This window comes from Lissotriton helveticus, chromosome 7 (genome assembly GCF_964261635.1).
Source record: "Lissotriton helveticus chromosome 7, aLisHel1.1, whole genome shotgun sequence".
NCBI lineage: Eukaryota > Metazoa > Chordata > Amphibia > Caudata > Salamandridae > Lissotriton > Lissotriton helveticus.
Window position 1 is genome coordinate 562,204,378 of NC_136068.1, and position 13,725 is coordinate 562,218,102.

Genomic DNA, 13,725 nt, shown 5'->3' on the forward strand with positions numbered 1-13,725 from the left:
CTTTTGCGTTGTGTCCCGGGTCTTGTTGAGGGTTTCTCCTCTCGGTTGGGCTTGTTTGCTGCTCATCTGGACTGTTGGCATTCTCCCTTCTTTTTGGTGGCCTGCCTCTGGTTGCTGTCGGTTCCTGTCGCTCCTGTGGTTCGCTGATTCCTTTTTTTTTTCTCGCTGGCTCTGTCTGTGCTTGCTCCTGGAGTTCCCTGTGTTGTTGGGTTCTTCCTGCCTGCTTGCTTCCGCCTTGCCCGCTGCTGCTCTTGTGCCGGGCCGCCTCACGCTTCCTCGGCCGCGGCCTGTTGAGGTTGCGCTTTTTTTCCCCCCTTCTTCTGGTTCCTTTGCAGCTCCCGGCCCCCGGAGGGTGGGGAGTCGGTGTTTTGGCTGGGTGGGGGGGTCCAGTTGACTCCCCTGGGTTCCTGTTTGTCTGCGGCGGGTTTCCCCGCTTTTCTTCCTGCCCCTCTGCGCCTCCTTCTTGGGGTGTCTCCTGGGTGGCTGTCGTGGCCTGGCGTTGGTTGTGCTGCTTCTGTCTCCTTTTTTTCCGGGTGGCCTTGCCTCCGCTGCGAGCTGCCTGTTGTCTTGTGGACTGTGTTCCGCTTGCGGTGCGCTTCCGCTTCCTGGCTTCGGCTTGGTTGGTTGGGGTTTGGTCTGCGGGGGCTTCTGGCTCCTGGAGTTGTTTTCTCCCATCCCTTGGGGGGTGCCTGGTCCCTGTTCGGATTTCGGGTGTCCTTCCAGGTGCTCTCGGGGGCGTTCTGCCTGCACCGGGGTGGTTGTTGCTGCCTTGGCTGTGGCTGTTCTGTTCTCCTTTGCTTCGGTAGCATGTGCCCTCCTGCTCTGGCTCTTCCTGTGCTTGCCTTTTGGCTTGCTTTGGGTGTTTTCCTGCCTGCTCCTCCTGGTGCTGCCTGGGTTCCTGACTGGTTTGTTCCCGGTTGGGGGCCTCCTGTGGGTATGGCTTCTCTGTCGGGGATGTGGGGAGCCTGCTCTTCTTGCCTTGGTGCTTCCTCCCCCCGGGTTGTCTTTCCGGTGGTGTTTTACCTTCTGGGCACTGGTGTTCATGCCGCTGCTGTTTGGGCCTGGCTGTCTTTTGCTGATGACACGCCCTTGGCGGGGCTCCTGTTTTTCCCCTCTCCGGGTCTCCTGTTCTCCCGGTTGGTGGCCTGGAGCCGTGCTGCCTTTCTGTGCTGGCTGGGTGTCTGCTGGGGCTTTCTGCTCTTGCGTGTTGGTCTTCTTTTGGGCTCTGCGTCCTTGCCTGGGCTTTCTTTGTGTCCTGGTGGGGCTCTCTGCTGTTGTGACCGCACCCTGCTGGGTCCTTCGGGGCTTTTTTCCCGCTGGCGGTTCTTGGCGTGCTTCTTTCGCCTGTGTTGGGGCATTTGTGGGGTCCTTTGACTCCGATGGTCTGCGGGCTTCCTGCTTGTTCTGGTTGTCCTCGGGCTGTGCCTCTTGGGCTTCCTGGCTGTTTTGCCAGCTCTGGGGGTGTTCTGCTGTGTGTTTCCTGGTTTTGGTGTCCTGGTTCGCTTCTGCCTCCCTTGGTCCCCGTTGTGGGGCTGTTGGGTGCCCTCCCCCCCTCTCTGTGGGTGGGGTGTGGTTCAGTGGGGTTCTCCCTCCTGGCTGCGGGTTGTCTGGGGCCTTCTGCTTGTTGGCCCTCTGCTTCCTCTGGCTTCCGCCTTGGCGGTTTTCTCTGTTCTTTTCCGCCCTTCTGTGTGGTTCAGGCGGGGGTGTGCTGGGGGTTCCCGGTTCCTCCCTGTCCCTTTGCTGTGCCGTGTGCGCTGCATGGGCTCGTTCCCGGGTTTTGATTGGGCCTACGGGTCCTCCTGCGTGGTCGGGTTGCTTGGCTCTGGTCCTGGCTTCCCGGTTCTGTTGGCGTTTGTTGACCTCTTTTTTGCGGTTTGCTTGGCTCCTCTCCGGCGTTGCTGGGTTGTGGCCTTGTGGTGATGGTCTGGGTGCTGTGCTCCCTGGGCTTTCTTTTTCCTGCTGCTCCTGCCCTTGCTGCTGGCCTGGCCTGGGTGTGGGGTTCCTGGGCGGTCCTGTGTCTTATGGGCGCCTTCTTTGTGCTGCCCTCTATGCCTCGTTGGGCGGCTGCTGGGGTTTCCCGATTGCTCTGTGCTCCCCTCCTGCCTTGTGTTCCATCCCTTTGGGGTTGGGGTTTTCTGGGCTTGTGGTCGTTTCTCTGTTCCCGACCTGGTTTAGTTTTCTTTGTTGCTGGTTTCCGGTCTTGTTGGCCTCTCCTTGTTTGGTGGGCTTTCGGCTGGGTTATGGGGTTCTTCCCCGTCCCTGTCTTTTGGGTCGGGTTCTCGGTCCTGTTCGGCTCCTGGGTGCTTGTTGCTTCCTGGGCCTCCTCGGCCGGGTTTCCTCCTCGGTTCTCTTGGGCTCGAGTCCTTTCTTTTTGGGAGTTTGGCCGAGTTTCTGGCCTGTGCTTCTTCCTTTTTGGGCTGGGTGCTTGTGCCTGCACTCTGTTGGCCTTTTCTTTCTTTGGCTTTCTTCCGGGTTGTCTCGTCTTCCTGGTGGGTCTGCCTGGCCCTGTGTGCCTTCCTGCTGGTTCTGGCCTTGGCGGTCTTCTCCGGTGGGTTGTTTTGGCTGGTCTTGGTGTCCTCGTCCGGGTCCCGGTTGCCGGTTTCGCGGATTGGCGGCCTCCTTTTCTTGGAGCCCTGGCCTTTTTCTTTGTCTCCGGTCCTTGTCCCTGCTGTCATGTTCTGGGTTGCGGGCCGGGTGTTTCCTGCAGTCTTCCTTTCCTCCTTCTCGGTGCTCCCTTGGGTGGCTGCTTTTGTTGTGGTTTCCTGGGTGTGCTTGTGCGTGCGGAAGGCCGGGTTTTCTGCTTTGGTATTCTCCACTTGTAATTATGAAGGTGTCGAGGACGGAGGGACCTGGGGGTAATGTCCTATTACTTACCGGTAATCTTCATTACTCCGGGTCCCGTAGTCCTCGACACCTTCATACGCCCCTCCCTCCCTCCCGGGCGGCCGGCCTTCCTGTCTGGGCTTGGTTGTACAGACGGGATGCTGGGTAAGTACTGCTTATGTACTCCCGGTGGGAGGGGCAGTATTAGGGTCCCAGCATGCCTCTGCTCTTTTTTTCTGTCGGGAGATGGTTATCTCCACTTGTAATTATGAAGGTGTCGAGGACTACGGGACCCGGAGTAATGAAGATTACCGGTAAGTAATAGGACAATTGGGTTACAGTTTGCAGTGATACAACTGTACAATAAAATACATACATATAGGTTTAAAGGATGAAATAAAATAAGATCATTAGATAAGAATCAGGGGAGGAAGGATACTAATACTAAAGAAAACACTAGAGACCCTCAATTCAACATACCACTAAGAGACATTAGAGATCCTAACCCTTTTACTAGTGTAAATTGCACATATACCAATGACATTGTTTCTCCAGGCACTCCCCTCTACCTGCTTATTTTTAGGTTTGGGGTTTGACAGCACAACTGTTGAATAGGCCTATTGTTAACAGTAGCATAGAGTAGTCTGTGTGTCCGCTCCAGTGCCTAATCTGTAAAAGATAAAGTGCCAGGGCTCAAAGTTATAATGTGAAGCCTGCGTCCAGCACTATCAAATATCAGGGATGTGCAATGCAAGTCTGCGTCGTCTTGATTCCATCTCATGGCTCTCATTCTTCACCAGACATATCCTGCCTTTTTCTCACACTTTCAGGTTCTTTTTCCATCTTCCTCCTTATTGCCCCCTTTCTATTTTTTCTCTAGTTTTTTCTCTCTTTTTCTCTTTCTGGGTTAAAGCCTGAAAAACAAGTAAGTGCCGGTCCCTAAATGTGAGTGCTGGTGGGCCGTAACTGCTGGCTCTAATAAAGCACTGGTCCTCATCTTTCAACCATTGTTTCCCTGGACCAGCTCTTTAATCTACGGGCTTGAGACTTTGCCGTTCAAGTCTTGGCTCAGCCCACCAGAGTATTCATGTCTCACTTAATACTATTGGCTGTTTCAGTGTATTCTTCCACCTCCACTTCAGTGCTTGCATTGAACTGCACGAAAGCCAAGTCTACAAATATCCTCAGTCTTCTCTTGCCAGCTCCCTTTCATGTATCTGACTTGCTCTAATGTGCTAATGCTGCTTTCATTAGCACATTATACCCAGACCTATTGGCTTTACCTATGCTGGCATACCTTTGCATTGGTCCCTGCTTTTGATCACTCTATAGAGTTTGCCGTTCTACCAATTATGTTGACCAATATTAATGTAGTTCAAACATCTACCAATAATCTTGTGTTGCCAAGAAAAAGGTTGGTGTGTATCTTTTGTGGCCTTATATTAATCAAATATGGCACTAATTTTCTGCAGGAGCCTCCTCAAGACCGGGCCCTGGTGAACCACCCTAATGTAATCAGCTGCCCTCACCTGGGTGCCAGCACGCGCGAGGCCCAGAATCGCTGCGGGGAGGACATTGCACAGCAGATTGTGGACCTGGTGAAAGGCAAGGCGCTGGTTGGTGCTGTGAGTATCTCTTCCCTTACATCTTCCTCACCACACAGAAATTCAGACCTCTACCTTGCTTCCCCGTCTACTATCAAGGCAACACCCATTGCGGATTAAAGCACATGTCCCAGGAATAACCTGCCCTCCTTCCCCACCTATAAAACTTTATAAATAAATAAAATAAACCCATAGATGTGCAAGTGTTTGACTAGTTGACATTAAGTGGTTAGCTTGTGTTGGTAAGAATGGGTTCATCTCCATGTGGACCTCGCGCAAAGTGTCTTTCCAACGGGAATGTTACAGGAACTATTTCAGAAAGCAACCGTTAAGCTGCCTTTGTTTGAAAGAAATGGAGGCTGGACCGTAAAAACCTTCCAGGATGGTCTTGAATGTCCTTACTATCTGTTTTTACTGTGATATTTCAATTTAATTCGAACATTTGTGAAGTGTGATCACTTATCACACTGTCTGAATGTAGCTCCTGAACCGGCCTGGTGAACTGAGCCTCTCGAGAGAAAATTCCCTCTCAGTTGCTTCTCCATGGGTTTCGGTGTGATGGCTGGTACAGTGGTGCAGAATTCTGCTTTAAAGCTAGCGGATCTTCTAATACCTTCTAATACCTTGAATGTGTCAGAACAGTTTCTCAAGACCCTGTTTTACAACTTATATTTAGACTACTATGCTAGTGATCTTATGTCTCAACAATAGCGTAATATGTTATAGCTTTATTCTGTAGCACACCTCCTAGGTTTTACGTACATTCATGACACTTCACCAGCTATTACTGGTGTGCTTAGTTCCCACTGCTACAATCACTGTAGTGGCTTTTGCTGAATTCACTGTTACAGCATCAATCTTATATCTCGTTGTCTGCATACTTGTTTCACTCTTACTCTAAAAGGTGTTTTGAAGCTCCTAAGATTAATAGTTGTGAGTAAGCTGTTTGGAGGCGGCCTCGCGGTCATTCCCGAGTCGTCATGTTCCTTTTCTACTATTGGGGTGGGAGGGGTGGGTTGTGGGTGAGGGAGGAGGGTGGAGGGAGGTTTGTAGGGGTGAGGGGGGGGATTGTTTTTGCATTTTGTGTATTGTTTTACCTTGTTTTTTCAAATTTGCATCCTATCTTGCAACCAAATGTGCTTCTTGAAACCACTACGACAATTGCTCATGCCAGCATTGTCTCCTACGTGGTGCTGCTCCACTTGGGATCAGACCAAAACGCGCCCTTTGATAATAATATACCTCATTGTGGTATGTCAATATGCTCTACACATGATAGTTGATGGCTACTACTATAGATACTCCGATAGGGACGACAACCATTGCTAACCTTAAATTACTCTCACTGAATGTGAAGGGTTTGAACCAACCGATTAAACGTCAAAAAAGTGCTCGACTATCTCCGTAGACAACAGGGCGACATAGCCCTATTACAAGAGACGAAACTGGAGGCAAAACACTTTCACACCCTTCGTAACAAGTTTTTTACTGAGGTGGTTGGTTCCGGAGTTATATCCAAGAAAAACGGGGTAGTGATACTATTAGCTAAGAAAGCGAATGTGGAAGTAGTTTCCTCATCCGTGGATACCAAAGGCAGATGGATCTCGGTGAAGTTAATTAAAGATGATACTGAATTCTACATTACAACGGTATACGCCCCCAACACCCATGACCCTTCCTTCTGGTTAGAACTAGCGAAGCAGATAGACACCATCCCGGACTCGACAGTCCACATACTAGCAGGGGATTTCAACCTTCCGCTTGACCCAGCCCTAGATAGGGATTCTAAGTGCGCCTTCCGACCGGGCAAAGGCCATAAGGAATTCACTAAGCTATGTAACAGATTTCACATGGTAGACACATGGCGTATTCAGAACCCGAACGGTAGAGACTACTCTTTCTACTCCCCACCTCACGACTCCTTTTCAAGAATTGATTACATATTTATAACTAGGAACGCTGTAGCCAGAATAGAGGACACAGACATCACCCCAAGACTCGTCTCCGACCACTCTTGTATATCACTCACTCTAACAAATGTCAAACCGACAATCCGTCAGTCGATGTGGCGCCTTAATGAGGCCATTTTGAATGATGAGAAACATAGAGAAACCATAGGGAGCGCTCTCAAGGAATTCTTAATAATCAATAAAAAGGGAGACACCTCGGACTTAATCCGTTGGGAAGCATTAAAGACCACCGTAAGGGGACTCATCATAAAAATATCATCCGCAATTAATAAAAATCGCAATGCTGCCCTTTTAAAACTAGAAGAGGACATCTCAAAACTCCAACACGAATATCTAAATAGTAGAAGTGCCAAGCTAGTGACTGACCTGTCCAATCAAAAATATATCTACAATAAACTAGTAAGTGAAAAGGCAGGAGTCTGGTTAGATAGACGGAAACGTTTTAAAATCTGCGATTCTAATAAAGCAGGGAAAGGATTAGCAGCCTACCTTAAATTTAAAATTCAAAAAAACACGATCACTTCTCTACTGGATGATACAGGCACCCCCACTTCGGACCCCAATAAAATTGCCAACTTATTCAAGAACTCTATGAGAAACTGTACGCTAGGAACGCGAACGTGGGGAGAGAGAAAGTGGAGGACTACCTCTCCAAATGTGCACTACCAACACTTACGCCCTCACAACAAGACTCCTTAAACGAACCGATATCTGAGGTAGAAGTCAATAATGCGATATGAAATGAAATGAAAAAATAACTTATAGAGCGCACTGCGGCCAAGCGGATTCCTGGCGCTGAGGATCACATCCATATCTACCAAGAGGGCACGGAAGGGAATTTAGCCAGGAAAAGCCTGAAGAAAGAAGAAAGTTTTAAGAGCTTTGCGAAAGTGAGAAGAAATGGGGATGGAGCGAATAGAAAGAGGGAGAGTGTTCCAAATCTGAGGAGCCCGCACAGAGAAGCGGGTGCCACCAGTGCGGGATTTGCGGAAGCGGGGGACGTGAAGAAGAGAGAGGGAAGAAGACCGGAGAGAGCGACTAGGGGCGTGAGAGGAGATCAGCGAATTAATGAAAAGAGGAGCGGAGCGGGCGTGCGCCCGAAAGGCCAAACAAGCAAGTTTGAACTGGGACCTGAAATGAACGGGGAGCCAGTGAAGGGTTTTGAGGGCAGGGGTGATATGGGAAAACTTAGGAAGACGAAGAACAAGACGGGCCGCCTGGTTCTGGATGGCCTGGAGACGACGAGTCTCGTAGGCAGGAATGCCTACATACAGGCCATTACCATAATCCAGGCGGGATGTGATGAGGGCAGTGATGATGACTTTGAGGGCATCAACAGAAAAAAACCGGGAAATTTTGCGGATGAGGCGGAGGGAAAGGAAACAAGAGGATACAACAGAACTGATGTGCGCATGCATAGAAAGATCATTGCTGATCTTGATGCCCAAGGTCCGGACAGAGGGGACAGGGGCAGGAGGGGAACCAAAAGAAAGGGGCCAATGGGCTGAAGACCAAGGATTAGAGGGGCCACCAGTGAGAACGAGCTCTGTCTTGTCCGGGTTGAGCTTCAAGTGATTGAAGCTCATCCACTGGGAAATAAAGACAAGAGTAGAGCTGAGCTTAGGAAGGGAGTAAGTGGGGGAAGATAGATCAAAGACGAGCTGGAGGTCATCTGCGTAGTTATACACCGAGACCCCCAGCTCAAGAAGCGAGGAGATAAGAGGGCGGATATAGAGATTAAAAAGAAGAGGGGAAAGAGAAGAGCCTTGGGGTACCCCACATGTGACAGGGAGGGGGGGTGCAGAGAAGTCAGAGAGGTGAACAGCCTGCGATCGTCCCTGAAGGAAGGACGCGATCCAGGAAAGGGCAGAGCCCTGGATGCCCGCTGCGCTGACACGGTCAAGAAGGATGGCATGATCGACCGTGTCAAACGCAGCGGACAAATCCAAAAGGACTAAGGCCTGGGGAAGATTACTATCGGCCTTGCCCTTCAGTTCGTCCAGGACCGCAAGGACCACACCCTCAGTTGAGTGGCCGGGACGAAAGCCGGCCTGATGAGAGGCCAGGATGTTATTCTCCTCTATGTAGGATGAGAGACAAGATGTCACGTAGCTCTCAAGAATTTTCCCTAGATAGGGAAGAAGGGAGATCGGCCTAAAATTCGATGGAAGGGAGGGATCCAGGCCAGCTTTCTTCAGGATAGGAAGCACGATGGCAGACTTAAAAGAAGAAGGGACAGAACCCAAAGCCAAGCAGGAATTGAGAAAGGTTAGGGGGGGGGGGGTAGGGCAACTAGTGTAAAGGGTTCTAAGAATACGGGCAGGAGCACAGTCTGCCGGGGAGCCAGACTTGACCTTAGCCAAAAGGTCAAGAAAGAGCTCTGGTGTAATGGGTTTGAAGTGGTCCAAAACAGAGGGGGAGAGGGGGGAATGATCCGGCACGTCAAGATGGGGCACGATCGGGATGTTGGCCTTAATGGTGATTATTTTATTGATGAAATAGTCATTCAGAGAATGACAGAAAGATTGTGAAGGAGCAGGGGAGAGACCAGCACGGTCAGAGGTGGCAAGGCTACGGACCAGTGAAAATATCTCACGAGATTTATTAGCCGAAAGGGCTACGCGGTCCGTGAAGTATTTAGATTTGGCCGCTAGGATGGCTGATTTGTATTTATGGAGGAGAGCCTTATAATTCAGACGGAGAGTGGGGCAGTAGTCACGACGCCAGCGACGTTCAGACCGCCTGAGCTCTAGTTTCAGGGATCTGAGGTCGTTGGAGAACCACTTATGGGCGTCGTGAAGGCGGGCCGATCTGATCTTTTTAAGAGGAGCGGCTTGATCGCAAGCCGAGGAAAGCCAGGTACGAATAGCATCCGCCTGATTTTCTACGGGGAGATCGGTCAGGATGGGAGCCGATAAAGACAAAGAGGAGGAAAGATCAATGAGATCAACCTTATTCCAGCTCCGAGCCCAGATGTTTTTGGGCAAAAGGGCTTTCTCGGGTTGAGCCAGGGGGATGGAAAAGGAGATCAAAAAATGATCTGACCAAACACAGGGGGAAATCGAAGAGACCAAGGGGTTGCAACGTAAAGACCAAATCTGGTCAAGGATGTGACCGTGGGTGTGAGTGGGGGTCGAAACGTGAGATAAAAAATTAAGACAGCGAAGAGTGGCAGAGAAATCTTTGGAGGAAGAGTCCTCCCGCGGATCACCCGGCCAAAAATTAAAATCCCCGAGCAGAAGTAGCGAGGAATTGTTTACAGCCAGGGTGGCCAAGAGATCCTGCAGAGAAGACACGAAGGATGGCATGTTTTGAGGAGGGCGATAGAGGAGGATCACTGTAAGGGGAATCAAGTCTCTTAAGAGTGGGAAGGCCCGCGGACCAGACGGATTTAAGGCACAGTTTTATAAATGCTTTGCTCAAACCCTTAAGTTACCAATTCTAGACGTGTTCCACAATATTAGTACTACGGGAGAAGTGAAGGGAACGTTGGCTGAGGCAGTGATAGCTGTGATACCCAAGGAAGGGAAGGACTCGAAACTAACTAAAAATTACAGGCCTATCTCGTTGATAAACTTGGATTGTAAGCTCTTGGCCTCAATCCTAGCAAGACGCATCCAGAAGGTGCTCCCGTCCTTAATACACCCTTCACAAGCTGGCTTCTTGAAAAATAGATTGTCAAGTGATAATACCAGAATCCTAGCTCATGTAATCGATAAAGCTAAGCTCCTCTCCACGCCCACTACGGCGATTACACTCGACGCAGAAAAGGCGTTCGACAAAGTGGATTGGACATACCTGGAGGCAGTCCTACATAAGTTCGGGTTGGGTCCTCTATTTACTAAAATGGTAATGTCGCTATATGCATGTCCCACTGCTAGAGTAAGAGCTGGTGGAGCCTTTTCCTCCCCTTTCAAACTAGAACAGGGGACTAGACAGGGATGCCCCTTGTCCCCATCACTATTCCTCCTGGCAATAGAACCCTTTCCATACCAAATCCGGGAGAATGCGGACATCGCAGGGATTCAATTTAAAGAATGTACCATCAAGCTCACGGCATATGCTGATGATGTTTTAGTCATGAGTGAACAGGCAGATAGAGCTATACCTGCCTTGCTCTCCACGATCGAAGAGTTCTCCTGTGTGTCTGGATACTCCCTCAACAAGGACAAAACCGAGGTGAAAATGCTAAACAATATGGGCAATAAAAATATTTTAGGCAATTCTGGGCTTACCTGGCAACCAAAGAGCTTTAAATACTTGGGCCTGGAATTTGAGAAAGACTTAATCACGACACTAAAAATTAACGAAGATATATTATTCAAGAAAGTACAAAAACTATTGGAAGGATGGTCCCCGAAATTCTTGTCGTGGTGGGGTAGAGCAGAGACATTAAAGATGATGATCACCCCATTAATTAACTATATGGCGAGCATGCTCCCCATGACCTTCACAGAAGACTTCCTACAAAAAATAGACAACTTAGTTAGAAACTTCCTGTGGAAGGGGAAGAAGCCCAGAATCTCTATGAAAAAACTGCAGCTTCCAAAACTTAAAGGTGGTCTAGGCTTACCCAACTTTAGAAACTATCAAACCGCTTTCTTGTGTAAACAAGGGACTTCCTGGCTCGTCGAAGATCCTGGCTACACGCCGTTGTGGATCAATATAGAAAAGTCGATTATAGGCAAAGCCCCACTCGCTGCGACACTCACCATGGATCTATCACACCTCACACACTCTAAGTACATCATGCTTAACACCAAAAGAGCTCTCCTGAGACTAGACCACACACATAAATCTGGCCTCCAGATAAAGAAGTCGGCTTCCTCATCTCTATGGCGTAACCCACTTATAAAGGTCAATGGTTCACCCCTTAACTGGGAACATTGGTCAGACAAAGGAATCAATGTAGTATCGGATCTGTACGATGGGCACATGCCACTGTCTTTTGCAACGATCCAATCGAAACATTCCCTTCAGCCAATTGACTTCTACACTTTCCTAAAATTAAAGTCAGCTTTGTCCACACGTTCGTTCACACTCTCAACACCTTGGTTAAAGTCGACGCTCCCTCACTTACAATCATCAGGACACTTTGTCTCAAGAGTTTACAAATTGCTCGCGCCGACACCAAGCAAATCCCTGAGACGAAACGAGCTTAAATGGGAAACAGAACCTAACAATACCGGGATAGTTATTAACTGGGACAGGATCCACGCTTCGGCTCTTACACACAAAGTCTCACCAATCCTCTCGCAAACCAAATACATGATACTTAACAGAGTGTTTTTGGACCCACAAAATTTATTTAAACTTAATTTAAAAGATACCCCCACGTGTTGGAACTGCTCCCTAGCTGACGTGACCTGCCGCACATGCTGTTCAATTGTCCTATGCTACACAAGTACTGGTCCAATGTCTTTGACTACATTGAACACATATTTGCCATTAAACCGAAGAGGGAATTTATCTACATAATTCTGGGGGCCATTGACCCGATGTTAATAAGAGATCATGATCGCCAACTCCTCGACCTCCTACTAACCCTGGCGTGTAAAGTGGTCCTCTGTCACTGGAAGGCAGCCTCAGAGGCCTCTTTCACTGCTTGGAAGGAGTGGTTATCCTGTATCAGAGGAGTAGACAGTCCTGCTTTACACTCTTCTCCCTGGCAAGTTACCAACAAGAGACTCTGGACCTCCCTGGACATAGCCTCCTTTTCCTTTGACCCGCCGTAAATGCCCAAGTAAGCACTAGACACCCGAGAACGCCCGATGAGTGCCCACCCGGAGACATACTGCTACTCTATAGTTACTCAACATATTACTATACTCTATCGGTATGATTTTGCAATTGCTTTGTTGAGATCCATTGTGGTTTCATAAGCCATATTCTTGACATAATATGCATGAACAAGACGGTTGCTTACATGCTGTATATTTTATTCTGGAAAACTAACTGTTAATCAAACCCACACCGAGAGCACGGGGATGCTGTTCCCTCACATCGTACTGCGGAACTGTAATCGGTTTGTCATAACCATTTCGGACACACCTACTGTAAATACAGTGTCTTCTCGTGTCGCAATGTCATCCTTATGCTTGGCTGTATACCCGTCCTATGGTGTGGCTCTGGATCGAGCGATGTGTTACTCCACTTTATTGCTTATTTATTATTTATTATCTCTCTTATTTGTTATTCTTAATTCTTATTTCTTTGATCTCAACAATGTAATGACATGATTGTATGTATTATTGGTCCACAACTGGTTCTTTTCCCCTTTCCCCTTTATTGTCTAATAAAAACGATTTGAACACAAAAAAAAAGCTAGAAAGAAGGCTGGATCAGGGTACCTTCCGCTCTGATGCTGCCACCAGATGCACGCAAACAAATGATGGACGGAATGCTGAATAAATCAAACATTCCCCCCGAGTCAAGAGATCTGGGTTAAATCCATTGTTCTTTTGCTCATCATGCCACCCCAGTTTAGACCCAGCCATATGCAAATATGTCTTGACCCTGTGCCGCATGGGAACAGTCCAGACCGCACTGCCAAGCCGGGTCCTCCATGGACCGGAAACAAGCATCCTGGGACCTGTTTCAGGGTATGTCACCCTTCTTCAGCCAAGCTAGCTTGAATCCAGTATATTTTACAAGACAGTGGTCCCTATTTTTGGAAAACAGATAGTCTCTGAGGACAGACAAAACAATTTTCATACACTTGATAGGTGAAATGACTTTTGTCCAGCCGGACAAGAATTTTTTATTTTAAATTTGATTTAGAACGGTAATTATGAAAATGGAAGAACCATTTGGTATCAAGTGGGCACAGCCGTGACCCATACAATACAAGACAAGGCAAAACAACACAACAATAGTGGCCAAGAGGGCAAAGCAAAAAATTGCATCTGTATACAATTAATCAGTTGTTACAGATTTTAAATTTCATTACAACACTCCACTGCAAATGATAATATTTCAGTCATATATTGCATTTGGGGGTTCAGAGGTCGACGACGTTTCGATGCCGTATTTTAATCTAGGGCATCATCATCAGGACAGGAAATGACAGTTGTTGTCTTAACCATTATATTTACACTAAGCCTTTAGTCACAATACTGTACATAAAACAATTACATTTAAAAATAGGAAGAAAAAGGGGAACAGAAATAAAAAGAGTATTTTGTCAGTTTTAGGCATGTTAAATTACTGTATAAATCTCATAACCATTGTGAGGGTTTTGGCGGCGGGTGCACTGTCAAAAACGATACTAGCATGCAGCATGATTTGGTGGTAAATGAAGATCCATGCTTGTGGAGAGTTAAAGATCT

The 13,725-nt window shown here is 48.2% G+C and overlaps 1 protein-coding gene across 1 annotated transcript in view; it reads left to right on the top strand.

The window, feature by feature from the left end:
* Positions 1 to 13,725, top strand: part of PHGDH (phosphoglycerate dehydrogenase) — a 175,411-nt gene that overhangs the window by 130,251 nt on the left and 31,435 nt on the right. Inside the window, exon 8 of the mRNA XM_078652629.1 lies at positions 4,296 to 4,448. Coding sequence (XP_078508755.1) covers positions 4,296 to 4,448 — 153 coding nt within the window. The remainder of the gene's footprint in view (positions 1 to 4,295; positions 4,449 to 13,725) is intronic.